Source organism: Haliotis asinina, chromosome 16, assembly GCF_037392515.1.
Source record: "Haliotis asinina isolate JCU_RB_2024 chromosome 16, JCU_Hal_asi_v2, whole genome shotgun sequence".
Classification (NCBI taxonomy): domain Eukaryota; kingdom Metazoa; phylum Mollusca; class Gastropoda; order Lepetellida; family Haliotidae; genus Haliotis; species Haliotis asinina.
Genome location: NC_090295.1, coordinates 20,279,815 through 20,300,450, shown reverse-complemented (window position 1 = coordinate 20,300,450; position 20,636 = coordinate 20,279,815). Strand labels below are relative to the sequence as shown.

Below are 20,636 nucleotides of genomic sequence, written 5' to 3'. Positions count from 1 at the left end.
GCACTGTAAAAACAAGTTAAAAGATGATAAAATGAAAAACATGACTGTCAAAAGACACGTTTCGGATTTTCCAGGCGTGACTGAAAGAGCCTAAGAATAACCCATGACGTGAACATTTCATTCCGATGCTACATGTACGACGAAGCAATATAAAAAGACAGTGTACTAGTGAACGTGTGTTAAGTCAGGTTGATCTGGGCCAGTGCACGAGTGACATTCGTGATACTGATTCAATGATATCCTGTAAAAAACCAAAAAAAACAACACAAACAGGTAATGCCGCCGAGAGAGGACAAATTTAACAAACAGAAAGACTTCCTCCACACCGAAACGTGTCAGCAAATAACAGTTACAGTGACATAAAAAGGACAATGATTTCATTATACGCCGTCGGGTAATTATGCAAATATTTGCGCCAGGTGACCGACAATAACCATGAACTGTATTTCCTGTGTCTGTTTAAAAAGATAAATAGGTTTGTCAGTTTTGCAAATTGACAACACGGTTTCTGAAATTCGTTGGCGTCATCAATCAGGTTGACAGTCAAGGCGATTCCCTGGTACAATGAAAAGTTCACAGGGTATGAATCACATATATCTTTCGGCATAAAATGTTCATAACACAGTAAAGCTGAACACAGTGAGACTTTTGTGACGGAGTCTTTGAATATGCCCCCCTTTGACGTTTCTTTGGACCAGCTTCTCTCAATCCGTTCAGAACACGGACTCTACCAAAATAAGCTTTAGAATACAGTTTATGCCTTTTTCCCAATAATGACAAAGAGGATGAATATCATGGCATAATTGTCCTACGTAAGTATTTGACATTCAGACGTCACAAGTTACCCCTATGTATACAAATCTCCAAACATGATGAAGTTTATATATCTTTTTTAACCAATTTTGATGTATTAGCCTTCAAATTAGCCAAATTTATTTATCATAAATATATATGGTAAAACAAATCTTTAAATTGAATTATCCAAGAATGTTATTTCATTTTAGTGCTATCTTTGTCACGTAAGGTTTCTGGGGAGTCCGGAATCAAACAGATGCCAATCGCACACGGATGTAGTGGGATATTGATCATATCAGTCGCGGGTGTATCGGGTCAGGGGGTAATTCGAACAGGGCATTGTTGGATGTTCCCCAGGACTGTTTTAATCGGTATGGAATGGCTTGATGTGCTGGACACCGATGGGGATTTGGGGTTGGAACTGAGGGTTGGAACTGGTTCAGAACTCCCAAAGCTGCTCGTTTGCCTTCGAGGCCAAGAATAGGATTCAACCTGACTGGATCAAGTCCCAATTAATCCATATACACTGGGCATGCTAAAAAATAATCTGTTTATGTGGCGTTTAACGCCACGATCAGCAATATTCTGGTAATGTGATTCCGGTCTGAACCAGTCAGTCTAGTGCCTGAAGACCGCCTCCGTGGTGCAGTGGTTAGAGCGTCCGCCCGGAGAGCGGAAGGTCGCGGGTTCGATCCCCGGCCGCGTCATACAAAACTGCGTCATCCCTGCCTGACGCTCGGCATTATGGCTAATGCTGGACTGGTCGGCTCGGGGTCAGTGTATGTCTGAGTTGGGTATTCATGCTTAATTCCGGCTTAACTCTTGGTGAGTTAGCACTATAAAACCAGCTTAAGTCTGGGCTAGTACAAACGGCCACAGACCCGTGAAGGTTGCGGGGTAGAGTAGGCCTTCAGCAACCCATGCTTGCCATAAAAGGCGACTATGTCTGTCGTAAGAGACGACTAACGGGATCGGGTGGTCAGGCTCACTGACTTGGTTGACACATATCATCGGTTCCCAAATGCGCAGATCGATGCTCATGTTGTTGATTACTGGATTGTCTGGTCCAGACTCGATTATTTACAGACCGCCGCCATATAACTGGAATATTGCTGAGTGCGGCGTAAGTCCCTCACTGACAAACGGCCACACACACGCATTCACATACTCATATGGGTGAAAAATGTGCATCGATCTATGCAACTGGGATAGGAGAGCTGATTGAACCAGTCCAGCGAGTCTGACCACCCGATCCTGTTAGCCACCTCTTACAACAATCATGGGTCGCTGTTCAAAGACATTTCCTACCCGGATCTACCAATCGATCGCTAATGTACCGGGCGACATTCAGCCAACGCAATCGTCCTGTGTTTTTATCTTTTCCTTGATACGGAATATGTTCCGCGTGTACACGACACGTGATGGAGGTGTCGCTGTTACTGTTGACGTACTGACGATTGTTATCCGTGTGACAAAGCCCTGACAAATCACAGTAAACATCCATGCGCGATACAAGCACACGCAGCCCCAGCTGTTTATTGATTCACCTGACCTGTGTACATGGCTTCCATCTATTAACGTATGCATGATCTGTCGTGCGACTAGTTCTCGAGTCAGCAGGCCTTAATTGGTAAATACATTTTGCGGTAACCACTGAGCTCCAGGTAATTTTTTCAAGCAACTGGGTATTTACTCCCATGTCTGTTAATGTATGAGTAGTTGCATTTTTATGAGGAGTAACTAGCATTTGTATGCTCCCACTAGTTTAAAGACGTGAGTACTTTTACACAGTTTCTTATCCTAATTGGGTACTTAACTCTTCCAAATACGTAAATATAAATACATTTCAATAAACTAAATGTTTTTAGTAATTGTCATATTGCCAAACATTTGGCAGCCATTTCTAAATACACAACATGGAAGTCATGTGACTATTAGTGAGTGAGTGAGTTTAGTTTTACGCCGCACTCAGCAATATTCCAGCTATATGGCGGCGGTCTGTAAATAATCGAGTCTGGACCAGACAATCCAGTGACCAACAACATGAGCATCGATCTGCACAATTGGGAACCGATGACATGTGTCAACCAAGTCAGCGAGTCTGACCACCCGATCCCGTTAGTCGCCTCTTACGACAAGCATAGTCGCTTTTTATGGCAAGCATGGGTTGCTGAAGGCCTATTCTACCCCGGGACCTTCACGGGTCGACTATTAGAGTAACCCCGGACAGTGGCTTGGGCTGTAATAGTACATGTATATATAGGCATCGCCTAACACTAGCTAATGCTGTTGTAGAGTTTGTGCACCACGACGAATCATACGCAAGTCAATTTAGTTATTTGAGTAAAGTACGCAAAGTATTACAGACCTATTGGGTTTTAAGAGATTCTTACTCGTTTTTGTGAGTAAAGATTTGTTATTAATTGAGCAAATGTGATTTTATTGAGTGAAATAAGCAAATACGCGCCTTATCTGGAGCTCTGCGTAACCATTATTTGATGCTGAGCAGAATTAGCTTATAAACCATTCGGGAAAAGGGGGCTGGATATTCCGTTTTGCGACGGTGCTACTTGTCAGTGTCAATGCCCGTGAGAAAAAGAAATATAGATCCATACAGATGAAACGTTTTCAAAGGAATGGAATAAATTGTCACATTTTCCCCTAATCTCTCTTCATTATCTGTTTCCTCCTTGGCTTCATCATTTCCATATAATCAATCTTGTATATCCATTGTGCCTACTTTTTTTAAAAAATGATATGTATTCGTGCTTAGTTTTAGGACAAGCAAAATCTAGAGTTCACTATCTGTTGTTTGTACCGTGTGTGACCATTCAACATGCGTTATATAGGTGATTGCAATTTTTTAGTAATGTACAGATTCTTGTACTTGTGGTGGGTTGAGTCCCATCCGGGATTTGAACACACACCCTCAGTGTCACGTAACCACCAGCCACACAAAGTCAGCTGTTTTACCCGCTCAGCCACCTCGACTCCCACAAAATGGAAGTCGACAGCTGGTGTTTTGACTCGTATTTTGTGTACTCCTCTGAAAAGTGGGTGAGCATCGATCGTTTTATGCCGCTTTCGGCAACATATCAGAAACGTTAAGGCAGAAATGGACATACATCCCAGCTAAGTACAACTGTTTACTTTGTCATGTCAGCCATGACTTACAATAAGTGAGTGGGTATGGTTTTACGCCGCTTTTAGAAGTATTCCAGCAATATCACGGGGGCACGAGAAATGGGCTTCAAGCACTGTACCCATGTGGGGAATCGAACCCGGGTCTTCGGTGTGACGAGCGAACGTTTTGACCACTAGGCTACCCCGAAGTACATACACTAAGCCAAGCTGAATGTCAGTCAGCTATGACAAGAACAAATGCTGGTTTCACACAATCTGTACAGGGAAAAGACACAAGTAACTCCACAAAATTATGGTGATATAACGTGAAAGGATATGTTTAGGGTCACTACAGGACACTGAAAACAACTAACATTAGACAGAGGCCTGCTTATTAAGCTTGATTAACTTTGTTTCATCAGTTCGATCCAATGGAACTCCAATATCTAAAACCAGTGGTTGATATCATGAGTGACTGGGTAGTATGATTTTATGCTGATTTTAGCCATGTTCCAGCCACATTAAGGCGGGGGCTCTGAAAGTCTTCACACATTGTACCCATATGAGGAATCGAACCCGGGCCTTCCGTGTGATGAGCGAACGCCTGAATCAACAGGCGAAACCACAGGGGCTTTTTATATCGTTCACGTTGTCTGAGATCCTTGATATCAAAGCTATGAAATCTCAAGTTTCATTGTGTTGGAAGACGCGTAATGAATCATTTCCTTATAGTGATATATTAATATACAAGACGACATGAATTATCTGAAATCGAAAAATGGCCACTTTCGATACGTTAATTTCCTGTATTTCGTGTCTATTTGACAGCAGATATATTTGGTTATTAACACACTCCTTGTTGAAAAATGGTACTACTATCGATATAATTAAGACGACCGACATATGAATTTTACATGACACCAAGGGACCCTGTTCCCAGGGTGATGACAAAACCTGTTTGAATAAATTATGGACTGCGTTTTCATGTCACCTCGCCTCGATCTAACATAGAAAAAATTTTCCCGTCATTAAGCGTGACTTCAATTATGTGTTTTGTTGTGCCTGAAAATCGCCAATGTACACCTCGTAGACTTGAAGATGGTCCTTATCGGAGCATGGCGTTTAAAACCAAAGAAATAAACCAAACATGCCAGCAAAATCACTCACCTATCCGTGTAAGTCGGTCTGGTATCAGTGAGTGAGTTTAGTTTTGCGCCGTTTTTAGCAAAGTTCAAGCAATATCACGTAGGGGGACACAAGAAATGAGTTTCACAGTGCATCTACCAAATACCCTATATAACGACAGGTGACCGCTTTTGTGCTACGTCAGTGATTTAAACTTCTCCATAAAGTGGTTGTTCATTTTAAAGCCAGTTCAGCAATATTTCGGCACTATAAATAAAAATAATATTCCAGCTACGTGACAGCGGTCAGAAAGTAATCGAGTCTGGGCAAGACAATCTGGTGACTGACATCATGAGCATCGATCTACGCAGTTGGGTGAACGATGTCAGTGAGTCTGACTATCCGATTCCGTTAGTCGCCATCGCGAGCATTGATTTACAATTTTAGGATACAACATGTATCAACAAACTCAGCGAGCATGACTACAAGATCCCGTTAGTCGCCTCACCCATTCTATCCAAATCCGGATCTTTGGCCTGCTTTAAGCGCAAATGCTTTAAACATGAGGCTACTCCACCGCCTCGGTCTGGTATAACAACACGGATTGAATGTATCTGTGCCTAGTGGAGAGGATGATGTGTGCCATGGCTCCTACATCAACAAAACACAACGTTTGTAACGAACAAACTAACTGCATGATGAAGATAACGAACTGTAATTTTGTTCCGACCACAGGCTGTCATTTACTGATAATGCGTATAACGAACTACGGTTCTTTCGAACTGAAATTTGTGGTCACTTTGGGTTCGGTACTGTACATAAAGGATTAGACAGAAAATACCTAGACAAAACAATATATTGTTTGCAGTGAATGACTTTTCACTAAAACATGTGATTATATTGTAAGGTATTTCAACCAGAAAGCTACGGTGTACCGTGTAAATTACGCTCAATTTAAACACTTCCTTTCAAAATCCATTTTCGAGTTAACAACAGAGATAATTCAGATTGACAATTGATATGTCATATGGTTTTGATAGGAACAAACAGCTTCATTGGGTAGAAGAAGAGTCCTTCTAAGATGAGAGATTCGGACCCTGTTGACAGTCTACACTTGCGTCACTGAGAACTGTTGTATGACAATGAACTGCAGTAAAAATAAAATAGGTCAATGGCGGAGACTACTTTGAATGTGTGTTGAGGTCACTGGTAAAAGATGCTGAGATCATTCTATGGCGCTTTTTCCAGTCCGAGAACCTGAACTAGCAGTGATATTACTGGCGCTTCGTGAATTATTCCACTGTCTCAGGTTCACATCAAGTGAGTATAGTTTCACGCCCATTTTAACAATATTCCACCAATATCACGGCAGGGGACACCCGAAATGGGCTTCACACATTGTGCCCATGTGGGGAATCGAACCCGTGTCTTCGGCGTGATGCAAATCCGCGTACAACCGTGAAAGAGGCTTGTGTTAAATCCTGATGATATTTAACTTCAACATTTCGTTTTTCGGAAAATAATTAATATTCCTGTCAGAATTTAGTCGTGCACTGGAACGTGTACACATCAACCAAACGGTGAATCGGTGTCTTCCGCATGTGAAAAATATTTGGTTTCTTAATGAGCATGATCATGTTTACGAGGCCATATTATGATATTTTCCCCTGATTACATGTTTTCAATATTCATGACAGGAAATTCTGAGCTTGTGCACTATACGATTCAGTGTTTTATATATTTATTTTATAGTTTACATTACTGAGGTAAACCGATTCACTTTATGTAAATGGGGATTGGCTTCATTTCCGGAGTATTACTCCATAAACCATTTTGTAATTTTGCGCTGCGTTCGCACAGACTCTGGTGACGTACGCACGCACGCAAGCACACAGGCAGATAGACATGCGCCCACCCGCGCGAAATAATCTTGAATACAACTTGAAATTTAAGCCCTTGTCACTTTCGCTTTACATGTACGTTTGGAGTCTTTTTCGCAACTACATGCCATCTATTCGTTGTGCTTTTAAACACCTGGAGAAATACAATAAAAACAAGCCTAAAAAACTAATATCCAGAGGCTTTTCTCTGTGTGAGCAAACAAACGTTACTGAATGAATGAATGAACGAATGAATGAATGGTGTCTTCTGTGACCGTTTAGGACTGACTCCTTTTGAAGCGTGCGTAAATTATTCTAGAAATCGCTCCTATTTTGAGGCATAGCATACTTGGAAAAAGAGCAAGCAGAAAATTTGCATGAACAAATCTCACTGAAATGCTATTTCATCTACAATGGAATGTGATTATGACGATGATGAGGTTATAAGTCCTAAAATTGGAGAAAATACACCCTTCGCAATAGAAGCAATGCTGATACACACAATGTCATGGTCAATGTAACGCACTGTTATTACAGGTTCATATACCCCGAGATAAATTTTCAAATACCGATATTAAACCAAATATCTAACGTGACACTGATACATAAACATACTCTAGAGTTGGAGTAATATCACCCACGTGGTGGCAATGGTGTAGAACCCGTGGGAATTCTCTGTTTGGTCAGGGTCTATGGTAACAGTGAGTTCGGCTTTACGCCACAATATTCCAAAATTATCACGGCGGGGGACACCATAAATGGGCTTCACACATTATCTTACCTCATACATGAATGTCGCTTTCTGATTGGCTAAGCGCTATTCTATTATTTTCAATGTACCCCGCTTACAGGCGATGTATTATTTTCTGTGTACACCGGTGGGAATTACGAACTCTTCTGGTGCTTCATGGTAGTACTTTTGTCTCGAATAACATTGAATTACGCACCAAGCACGGAAATTAGCGATGTTTTGCGATTGAAAATCGATGCAAGGGAGATAACTCTAAATCTGTTTACCTTGTGTCGTCTGCAAACCGGCGATCTGCCTCGCATTCAACAGAAGAGCTTCAAACAGTTCAAAATTGAAATTCAGGTGTTCGGTAAGACAAATACGTTGTTCACTGGTCCCACGGGGTCCATGGGCTCATGTACCCTCGAGGTTTGGAAGGGGTCAGGGAACATAAACAAACCTCGTGGGTACATGAGCCCGTGCCCCATCGCCAGCAGTGAACAACTTATATTGTACCCAACTTGGGAATCGAATCGGAGCCTTCTGCGTCACAAGCGAACACTTTAACTATACTGGGTCACCCCAACGCCCCCACGTAGGTAGAGGCTACCTTATGGATTTCGTAGTCTGGCTCGATGACTTGCTAGATTGCAGGTCTTCCAGTTCTCACCGCAACCGAACTGAACTTTGATGACACAGTTGTCAGCGTGCGGCCACCGTCATGGTCGTCGAGGGTTTTCAAATGGAACGCAAGTGCTGAAACCAGACTGTCTCGGAACCCAGCCTGTCTCAGGGTGGTATTATTTTACCGTCCACAAAGCCCCTTCTGTGATGCAGGAACATAAAATGGAAACAGACTTTTCCTTAGGTTCTGAATCTGACCTCGCTTGAGCTCCGAATGATTCTCTACTTTCGGTTGTTTACAATCGATTCTTTCTATTATCAGTGATAACATTTTGATTACATGTTGATTTACGCGTAATATTAAAAAAATGGTGTGTTGTATCAATCAACTGGCATCGATACCATATGTTCTCCATCTCACAGATCAAGGCCATTCGTCACGCTTTGTTTACATTCCGCCGTTTTGCTCTTCGGAAGTGGAAATAACAGAGGGCGACAATCCGGAAAGGGAGATAACAATCCTAATGAACAGGCCTATGCAGAAACTATTTCATGGAACATTACACTGCATATCTTTGGGAGAAGAAAAGGTTGATGGTTCAAGTCCCGGCCTATCATACCAGAAAATATCAAAAGATGGTCCTTATATAAAACAAGGAATCATATGTCTGAGTGAAGTATGCATCTAAAGCTATTGGATGGTAACTCACTGGACTAACAATATAAAGCTGGCTTAAATCCGGACATGGGCATTTAATGATAATTTGATGAGGTTTGATAAAAAGAAAATTTTAGCCTGGTGTATTTCCTTATCACAAATGTCATGGCGGTCACCACATGTAGCAAAATAAAATGAAATAACATAAGACAAGACAAAATAAAATAAAATAAAATAAAATATGTGCATTTTCAATTACAAATTTTGAATTTTCTCTCTGCAGTTCTCACAGCAGTCTTAGAACTACGACTACCTTTAATGAAATAAAGTAAAGAAAAATAATCACTATAAACAACAAGTTATGATAAATAAACGCATCCTAGGGGGCACAAATATGAGGTATTTACCATAGCGACTTATCCTTCATCTTGGCATATCAAACACAAAGCATCAGTCCACATCTCGTACAATCTCATTAAGGTAACACAAGACTTCAGCTGACGGTGACACGGCTCCTTCCAAAAACTACTACAACCAAACGAAGCATTTAATAACATCATAATTAATTTATCACCTGTTTGTATTTCTTTGTGAACTCGCCACGCATGAGTGGCGATCTGATCTGGGCAGACATCTGTAAGTAATACGAAAATTAAGAGAGCAATAAATGTGTGGTGACAGACCGGGCTTGACCGAGATACACGAAATACAAACTGTTTTGCCGATAGAAGCCTGTCGAAGTTTGTTGAACGAATCGATTTACTGCTAAAGATACAAGCAGTTTAGGGCGAAAGGGAAAGGCGCGTAAGGTTTTTAGCGCTGTGTTAAAGAGATCCCTTCCTCACCACGTGAATAACATTCAGACGTTGGGACTGTGTTCAGCGCGGCAGATGACGGGCTTTTCATTGGACATGCGCGACGCTATTGTTCGCTCACCTTTCTTGCTGCGTTTGTGCGACATGATCCCAATACCACGTTTCAACAGGTGAACTTAAACATTCGGTTGTTCAACTTGGAACAATCTTATTATGTTACGTTTGAAAAAAATTAAAGATTCAGGTGGTTATGGCATGACGTTAATAGAATAACATACAAATATGTGAATTGAAATATTAAGTGAAAATGCCAATCAAACAGAAATAACCAAATCATTGTAAAACATGGTAAGTTTTCGGTTCAAATAAGAAGTAGGTGAGCAATACTCCAGTAATATAACTATGAGGTACACCAGAAATGAGCTGCACACATTGTAGTCAAGTGGGGAATCGACTATGCTACCCCTGTCCAAGGAATATGTTCATAACAAATGACAAAATAACAACGAAACGTCGCCCCTAACACATACGACTAAAAAGAAAAAATACTACAAGTTGAAAAAATGTTCAATCTGGTATCGTGTCTTTCCTCTGAACTCCAACTTCTACATGCCTCTCTGAAAAGTTATGTTGTCTTTTCGTTAGACTCGAGATTGAAATATTTCTCGTTTATTTTAAGAATAAACACATCACATTGACGTGCATATTTTGTATCAGCGCTCCAGGGCAAGGTAGTGTATAGGTGCAAGTCGCCAAAACGCAGCCAGATCGATCGCTGGTTATAATGGGTTTCAGGTTGTTCAGTGGCTGTTAGGGGAAAGAGGCTTCGCTAATTGTTTTGTTTCGTCCGTAAACACAGTGTTCGCGTGCCCCCGTCTGCTTGTTGACCCTGCAGTCACTGTTGACCGCCTGCCGCGTGTGGTCACTTGAGTGTCGATCACTCTAGGGGTTGATGTGACGCTTTTACTGGACTGTGCGTTTACCTCGCGCTGGTGACTGGGATATATACTGTGTAATAACGGCACAGATGTGGGAATAATTCAGATTCATTCACCTGGAGGAAATATATAACTCCGTCAGCTGTCTTTACCGGACTGGAAACGGACACGCCCATCTTGGTCTTTTTGAAATGGTACGTAAGAAATGACATGTGCCTGTTTGTGATCAAAGTTCTGCTGAATTGTGGATTTTGTGGAACCCATGTTTGTATTTTATCATGTCATGCGTAAACTGAATGGAAATCGTGACTGCTCTACAGTCCTACTGCTATTTGTACAGCAACTGCATCAGCAACAATTGTTTCAGCTGGGCAGTCCGCAACATCTTCAGCAGCAGGTGCGAGCAGCTGTAACACCTTGCTTTAGTGATACACGTGACCTCCGGTGCCGAGATCAAAGACGGTGGCCAGGTGAGACCAGATAGACTTAGCTGGAACATGCTACTTTTGGGAGGAATGTCCGGTGACGTGGTCAGTCCGGACACACGTTGACCGCAGGGAACCGACGGAGGTGGATAACGTTGCACGTGTTTGTGTATGTTGGGCTTACATGTAGCAGACGACAATTCAGTCCATTAACAGCGGACGACACTTCAAAGTAACGAGAGCAGACGACAGCTGAGTTTTCAGTTCGGAATACAGCATAGCAGTGATATTACAGTTGCTCTATATAGCAGACGAAAACAATGTGGATCTGGGAAACCGGCGTTTGCAGACATATCTGAGTTTACGAGCAGTGGAAAGAAGGCTTCTACCGACCGTGTGCTACATGTTGATCTGTCGTGACTTTTAATGCAGATGTAACAGGACGGCTGTAAGACAACGTCACCATCAGATGACAACCTTCCGATGACTTTCCGACAAGCTTGATAAAACAATTCATCCCCATCTAAACCGATTAATATCGCGTGGCGTCTGATGCCATTGTGAAAGCCGGGTGAGCATCAAGATAACGACATTCAGATCAAGGATCAAAGCTGATGAAGGTGGGTACAGTGGACCAACTCTATTGTGTCCCTGAATCAGATAAACGGATGTCAAAATCGGAAATACTGAATCCTGGGATTTTTCAACTATTTGGAGTATCGCATTCTGGCTTTGGTTTCAGGTAATTGCACGACAAGTGGGTTACAACTGATGCCAAATCCTCTTATATTTTGTGTAATAATTTCAGGATCTCCTTCATCTGTCAGAAGATCTAGACTTCAGGTGTCAGATAGTGAAGTGGGGTGGTTTTGCAGGGGTAGCATGTGTTGTTACTGCCGGCGAAGAGAGTTAGTACTCACTGTTGGGTAAACGCCCACCAGCTTACTGTGTAGACTTCGTGATGATGTTAGTATTAATCATTACAGTCAACACGTGATGGCGACAGCTGCTTTCACACTGGATGCATACAGTACAACCAGATGATGTGGTATGGCCTGACCCCTTGTACGAGTTAAGGAAATAGAAACATTCCATCGTAGTTTACAGATATACCCGAGTATATCAATGAAAATATACATCGACCAATGATTGTTTAAGTATCAATGCTACTGTGTCCAAGACGATCAGGATCTGAATATTTTTGTTTGTTTCTGCCCACTGTTTAAGCGCGTTCTATGACACGGAGACTGGACACTCCCGTGACAGATCATGTTCCATGGTTTGACAAGAACGGTGTAGTCCACATCTCCATCTATGCAGACCCAGAGAGTGTTGTCGATGTCCGCGGACAATGGTTGAGTACGGCGTGGCGGTCGCATGGATGGTGTTGTCGCCGGTCGCCCTGCTCACATGTGTCGTGGCCGTGGTCGTCATCGCTCACTACAGACCCTACTTCCACGGCACCGACCTGTGTCTCATGTCCCTCCTCGCCTGTTTGATGGCCAACGTGCTTCTCCTCATCCCAATTCCGGGGGTCATGACCTTGAGGGGAATCCCTTGGTCGCAGCCTCTCTGCTACTGTTACATTTGGTTTAGCGTGACGATCCGGGTGGCGGAGATCCTCAGTGTCCTGTGTATGTGTGTCCACTGGATGACAATGCTGCGGTTGCCGTCGGGGAAGCAGGTGTACGGGTCAACCAAGGCCGTGAAGGTCTACGTGGTCATCATGTGGTTACTCGCGACTGTCATTGGTATCATGCCGATTATTGGAGCGACTGATGACGGATACTCCTCCAAAAAAGGAACCTGCGTTTTTCTGCCGCATGACCTCGGTGTGAGTTTCGCTCTGTTCTTCATCATCCTCAACCTCGGTTCTATCGTGTTGTGTCTGATCTGCACGTCGGATACGTTGGTGTTGCTGCGGTATATGCGGCGTGTTGCCGTGGTCAAGTATCAAGCTGGACGTTTCTACCTTCCGTCGACGTCAGCTGTGGCCAAGACTGGTTCCCAGACGGTGCACGCAAGGTACAATGAGTTGACGTTCTCGTCCGATTTGAGTCGACTGGTTCTAGCTGTTGTCATCGCCACCGCAGCCATCAACCACCTTCCGTTCACGGTAAGTACCGCTTCCTAGTTTTCCTTCGTTAACCATGAACCATTAACTGCTCATGTAGTAAGAGATCAGGCAGTTCATGTGCCCGTAATGATCCGACATACACCACATTAATGCACACACACACTAAAGAAATCACAGTGTGTATCAAGCAGTATCACTGCTGCGGTCATGTCGATGTTCTGCAGCAATGAAAAACCCATTAACGTGACACGGATGACAAAGATATTCGCAAACAGACGTATTTCTGTCTCCGTTTCTCTTTCTAACGCACGCGGAAAAAATATTTCTGCGTTGTTCCCCTCTTTTCCCCATACACAATCCACAGTCTCAGGAACATGTATTTAATACACCCCCTCCTCAAACCCCTGTCTATGTCTCTCCAGCAGAAGGTGATGGGGTAGTCTTGTGGTTAAAGCCTTCACTCATCACGCCGAAGAACAGGGGTTCGATTCCCCACATGGGTGCAATGTGTGACGTCCATTTCTGGTGTGCCACTGTGATATTATTGATAACAAATTTAGTTTCAACACGCAACCTGCGGTCCCAGGCTAGGAAACATTCACCAGGACCAGTAAATGGCAAGTTTTCAGTTCTCCTGAAGTATAAATATCCAAGAAAACCCACTCAAGTCTAGAAAGTCTCAGGGCTCCATTGCATTATATTATTTGTTTTCACTATGGACGTTTTTTCATTAAAATATGTTCATTTCAGAGACTAGTTGTTAGTCTATTCTCCTGGTGGCCAGTAACTTTCCCTTCCAAACAAATAGTATGGTCTTTAAATTAAATAGTGAGCAATACTCGACGCGCATGGGAAAACGGGAACTGGCTTCACATTCGCAATCACTCCAATGGACCAGTGAAATACAGACAGAACATCGAAGTATTATCCACTCTCTGGCTCTATGCTTCAGTGGAAATTTTGAAAGGTTTCTAACACCGCTGTTGAGTGTATAAATACTCATATATATTAATAACACGCAAGGTACGTTGTTAAACGCCATTATGTGGGAATCAGATGTCTATCATTACTATGTCAGGTTTCAAATCCGAAACACCGAAACACCTTCCACAAAACAAACAACAGCGTGCCCACGTAAGCGACAAAAGGCTAAAAAAAGCCAACTCAGTAGTGTTTCTGATACCAAGGAAAAGATATACCTGTTTTTTTCATTATCTAATTGTCAGCATTTAATCACGTCCTCTGAAGTCCCTGTCAACAGTTTTCCTTGTGTACAAATCTATCAACAGTCTCGTATTTTCCTGGATGTAGCGCGTGCATGACTTTGACGTGGCCCATCTACAACCGGAACTGCACTGCGGTGGTCTGAACCTAGGCGTCAAATCGTATTTCATCACTGTGTCACCATAGTAACATGACACAGATGCGGGAAGTCCCCGTCTAACCGGAATATTGAAACACGACGAGACACCTCATGCTCTCGGCATGAGGGCAACAAATGTGTTGTTTCGGATCCCTGGTGGCACGTGGTGAACTGTGTAAACTGTCAACCTTATTGTTCAACATTAAACCCTGGACCTGGAACCGCTTTGGCGCACTTTCCCTAATAAAATGTCGACATTCCATTGAAAATTGAAACTGCCTCCAGACCTGTGATTCCTCTCCAAATAAGGCATTGTGTAGTTTACCGAGTTTCTGGGAGGTCATGTGGGTGGATGGGCGATCTATGTCGCCTGGGCTCCCAAATGCTTGATGAACCTTGAAATCCTGTTTACAGAACATTTCAATAGGATAACAATGAGTGAAAGTGGCTATTTGTGTGTACTTATTTATGCGAGATCTGATTAACCGACTGTTGAGGTAGTGTTACATGGATCTTCGTTTTCCAATAATAAACTGTAAGCTGAAATAACATTGTAACGCCTGAAGGCTTCACGCTATAATCTATCTAAGCCAACTCGCCATATGGTGGACTCCCTATTCAGTCTCCAGGATACAAGGGAGTAATGTTAGAGTGGATCCATCTTATGTCTGGATTATCACAGGTCTGAAGCTCTAAAATACTATCAATTTAAACCAAGTGGCCATTGTGAACACACTGTTCAGTCTCCAGGACCTAAGAATACATATTTTCAAAAGGAATCGATCTCAAGTCTAGACAATCTCTAGGTTAGCTCCAAACTATTTTACCTAAGCCAACTCGCCATATTGTGCACTCACTATGCAGTCTCCAGGACCCAAGAAAATATTTTCAAGGACCCATGAGAATATTTTCAAACTGAATCGAACTCAAGTCTAGATTGCCACTGGTCCAGCTTTGCTCCTTACCATTGTCTACCGCAATATTGTGGACTCGCTAGTCATTCTAACGGAGCCAAGAGAATTAATTCCTAAATGAATCTCAAGTCTATATTGCCACAGCCGATACGATATTATTTTCCAAACATATACTCAACAAATAAAGTTAAGGACCACACCTATAATCAATATTTAAGTATTATATGAATCATACTATTAAATATTACATACTTTAGTATTGAAAATTGGTGTGTTCTTTGACTTTTTTGTGTTGAGTATATATTTAAATGAGAACGATATTTCTGAAACTATATGTCAGTTATGGCGTCCCATTTCCAGACCGTCAGCAGACATGTGGCAGTGTTTCAATCGTTATTTTAGGGATCGAGATCGACATTTCATCTGTTTATCACTGGACATGGCGTCTATCGTACTTGACATGCAGAATGGACATCCATGGATTGTTTTTTTCCCCCGCATGTATCGAATATCGGTATAGTTCAGTTCAATTCAGTTCAGTTTATTGCTCTCAGGGCTATATTAATCATATCTCATGCATCAAATTGCATGGGAATATCGAAGTGAAAAATGACACTTTATTTTATCGTCAGTGAATAATTTTAGGTCTGTCATCTCACAGAACCTCGTATAGAAGCTATCTTTGTGTTGCCATGACGGCTGGTTTCTAATTGTTCAGATTGTTCTTCTTAAATATCACCTGCCCGCATTCAACAACACTTTGTGAATAATGTATGCCACTATTACCTCGCATCCGTTCGATAGTGCATATTGCATGAAGATCTGAAATATTTATTTCGTTCAATTTATCGTCAGCGAGTATGAAACAATGACAGATTGCAGAGTCAGCGATTTGGCAACATAGTTCTGTACTGTAAATCGTGTCATACCCATTACGTAAATTCGCATCACCACGTGACCTCCGCCAGGTGTCGCTCGCCACATGTGGGTCATCCTCGATTAATCTGTTTGCTTTGACAGGTGCAGTCGTTATTCATCATGCCATGTAAGATAAGAGATAGTAGGCTGCATAAATACTGTTCCAGTCGTGCTGACCACAGTTATCAAATCATCTCAACGCTGATCTAAATCTTGTTTAAAACAAACCGATCACTCTGGCTTATGAAAAACATTAATTCATTTAGTGCACTTTAACTGAATAAATCTTGTCACCGAAGTATGGACGGTTTCACATTTCCTTCTTTTCCACTTCCATTTTAAGCATCAGTTTTGTCCTCTCCTTAAAGGGGGTGGTGGGGTAGCCTAATTGTCAAGGCTGGAGACCCGGGTTCGATTCCCTACATCGTTACTACGTGTGAAGCCTATTTCTGTTGCCCCCAGCTGTGATATACTCGGATTTCGCTATAACTGGGGAAACACCCAACTCAATGAGCCATTCCCTAGGTTGAGGCTGTCCCACGGTCCCTGAACCGCATTATTTGCATTTATTTTCCCACTCAGGCTGCAAGGCTAAGAGCCCTAGGTGAAGCACATTGAAATTTCCAGAGGTACGGAGTCTCCAATCTCACTGGTGCTCCTTGTCAAACGTAGAGACAAGAGGCAGTCTACCCGTTCCAGACTGACGTGTACAGTATATAAATTTAAATAGATAAATGACAATGTCTCTTTCAGGCTTTGATGCAGGTCCCAGATAAAATATCAAACACTGATTGTGCAGCGACAAATATTTGACTTCCGCCGTGGAACGACCTTTCATGAGACAATGCTTGTCAATATGGCCGCCGCCACCCACAAGTCCGTCTCATAATCCCTGTACCAGATTATTTTCCCTACTGCCAAGCCTTCTTTGCAATGCTAAAGACTTAAATGAAGCAAGTTTAGATTTCCCCAGGTTCTTCTGAATCACGGGTCTCCTTGGGGCTCCTTTTCCATTTGTATATGGTTTCCTTTGATACTATCTAAATTATATGTATTCTGAGACTATAAACGCTGGTTTAGTCATCCACGTGTAGTGTTCTGACGCTCGCTTCTCCAGGAATCAACGGCAATGCCATGGCACGACAATATACTTTCCAAACCTTTTCGACTAATTGTTTTTAGGGATGAGATGCTATAATTATATTTTAAAAATAAACGATATTTCAGAGGGTTGAAATAACATGTTATTCAACTGGAGTCAAAGAATTTTTTGGCCTGAACACCTATCAGTTGCATGATAGGAGATGTATTTATGAGACTGCAGCGTGGAGACAATACATCATAAAGAGAATACTTGGCCTGTCCTTTGTTAAATATAGTGTTTATCTCAATTCGTCATGTGAAAAAGTTGATGTTTTCACACGCTGTTCACGTCGATGTTATTTCACGAGGAAAGGAAATACCGTTTTTGTTCAAGGTCTATAATTATGAAAGCCGTGCAGGCCATAATAAGGTTCCTTATTTGGGATAGTGGGTTAGAATCAAAGATCGGCCTCAGAAGTACAAGGATGGATGGATGGATATATTCATATTTATTTGTTGATTATTATTTAATAATATATTATTATTATTATTATATGAGACCAAATACCAAAATAATAACTCTCAGTTCACAGATCTCATGGTCTTGTCCAAACTTGTTTCGTTCATCCCAGAGATTATTTTCAGAAAGCTTGTGATCAATACTGGCAAACTAACACGGCTAATTACTGTTTCCTTCAAGAGTTCGTACGTCCAGTTAATACTGTGCCATGGCAGAACCGTTCAGAAGGTGAATAATAGTTTGATATCACCGCCCTGATTGATATCAGCAGGACATCCTCGCGTAGCAAGGGCCTGGCTCTGACATATCTATCATATCACAGCAGGAACAGTGTTAAATATATGGTGTAGCTAATAGGCATGCAGAAATTGAAACAAAACATGGACGTTTTTTGACACAACTTCTATATTATTCTTTGTTACAATGTTTCAGCCTGACCTCTTGATCTTTCGTCAATACAAAAATCGTTAACTGAAAGCAGCTACTGTAATTAATGTTTCATATTTTGTCCGTCACCATTGTTACGGTTAGATAGCGGACGATTTTATTACCTACAGCGAATTTACCTTGCCATTTCTTCACCCTTCACATTCAGACCAAAACACGATGACGACAACAGCACTACCTTGTTTCTGACAAACGTCAGGACTTGCTACTTCCTGATCCTTCGTTAGAACAAGACCAAATCTTGATAGACAAAAGCAACACATTTTTTGGAACATGCATCATGGCTACTTCATAGAAAAAAAACCACATTATATATTTGCAACATGGTACCAGGACAAATTCTCAATCCTTCGTTCAGAACAAGACCAAATCTTAATAGACGAAAATACCCACAATTCCATTTCTTACTTCCTGGAACTTGATTTGAACAAGATAAAACCTGTCAAAGAAAACCCCGCACTACTGTATTTGGAACATAGTATCGTGGCAACTTCCCAGTCTTTGTTAGAGCAAGACCAAACTTTGATAGACAACACTGTTGTATTTGTAACAAGGTTTCAAAGCTACTGCTCCGCCCTTCTTAAAAACAAAAACATTTATGGATAAGACAAACTTCATTTATGGATGTGTTGATTTTGTGCCAGACAAGGAGAGAAACAACAGTTTGTCCCAGGACGTCAAACACAAAGTCAAGTGTTGATGCAGTTCAATGAAAATGTAAATGTTGTTGACGTTGCAACATGCACGTGTCTATTGTCAATCAATGGGCTGTTGTTGAGGATGCTGCTGAGTACAAACAGCCAGCGTCCCTGTATCGATAGTTGTGTGTAATACTGAAATCCATCAATCACACGCCACCTTTGAGACCTGGTGAGATGAAATGGAGTTCCATAGGGTAGGAGTGGGCGTTTATGATCATATTTTATGAGTGGCCAATAGAAATGGGCTTCACACATTGTACCCAAGACTAAGACTTAGTCTCTGAATATATATTGTTCAAAAACAGAAGTGGAAATTGATTCAATCCCATATATCTCCCAATGTTGATACAATAGTAATGAATGTTTTGAGAATGCATCACCTGACGGATTTCATTGAAAGCAAAGCTGTTCGTTCAGTGATCCCCTTGTTAGATTACTGGGGGTATGACATGTAAATTTAAGGTTTACAATTTTCAGTCAGTGGTGTGTGATTTGACCCTAAAAACCCTGACCATGCACAGATGCAAGAAAATTATCGGAAAAAAATGGTCTATAGTGATTTATCGACCTACCTGAAAAACGTCAAGATTCATAATGACACCCCATGCAAATAGCGCATTTGTAGTCGTTGTGCTGAACAGGTAACAACAATGCTGCCCCCGTGCTAGTCTTGCGACACCAGATATTCTCTTCCGCTATAAAGCAATATTACTTATATCGTATCCTCGCTAATTTTCATGAAATGTTCACAGGAAACGTCACAGTCAACAAGTATTAATCAGCGTATTTGTTGAATGATATTACTTAATGTTCTTGACTATTATTAGACTCAGTAACCATGGTAACCTTAGATACCCACATGAGAACACATTTGTAAGTACGTGGATTAAAGTGTTCTGGATGGAAAGTGGTACTGTTACTGTCAGTCGATATTATAAGATTACTGTAGGTGCCATGTTTCTTACATCGAATTGCTTAGCTTTCAGAAACGTTTAGACAATGGTATATAATATATCGGTTCAGTTGTTTCTCACATACCATGGAATAGAAATTTACATGCATAACTTGTTCGTTCGTGATGGGAGTGACGCATACAACACCACGCATTCGTGTCAGTCGTGTTATTCCGGGACAAGCCGAGGTTTTCTTTATAAGGTTACGGAAAGGGGCGAGTGATGACGAATGAACAGTAGTCGGTAGTGACGTGATCCGTTATTGTGAGTCATCGAAAAAAAGGTTTTTGACAGTTCAGACGTGGCATGCCAAAGCAAATGTTAACCTCTCTAAAACCTTAAAGTGTCAACATAGACAAAGGTACATTTTACTTAGCACAAGTAACTTAGGTTTGAAAATAACAAATAACAACCACGTTATGATAAAGAATAGTGAGTAATCATGTCATGACAACTCATACAGTGACATATCTTGTATTTGGACAGAAACCAACCGGGTTTCCATGTGGCAACACAGTCATAAAAAGACGTTAATGACGTATCACAT

General features: G+C 41.7%; 1 protein-coding gene across 1 annotated transcript in view; it reads left to right on the top strand.

Moving 5' to 3' along the window:
- The first annotated feature begins 12,189 nt into the window (after window positions 1–12,189).
- The window catches only part of LOC137268854 (uncharacterized), a 43,386-nt gene continuing 34,939 nt past the window's right edge, over window positions 12,190–20,636 (top strand). The window contains exon 1 of the mRNA XM_067803425.1: window positions 12,190–13,229. Within this exon, the coding sequence (XP_067659526.1) occupies window positions 12,465–13,229 (765 nt within the window). The 5' untranslated portion in view covers window positions 12,190–12,464. The remainder of the gene's footprint in view (window positions 13,230–20,636) is intronic.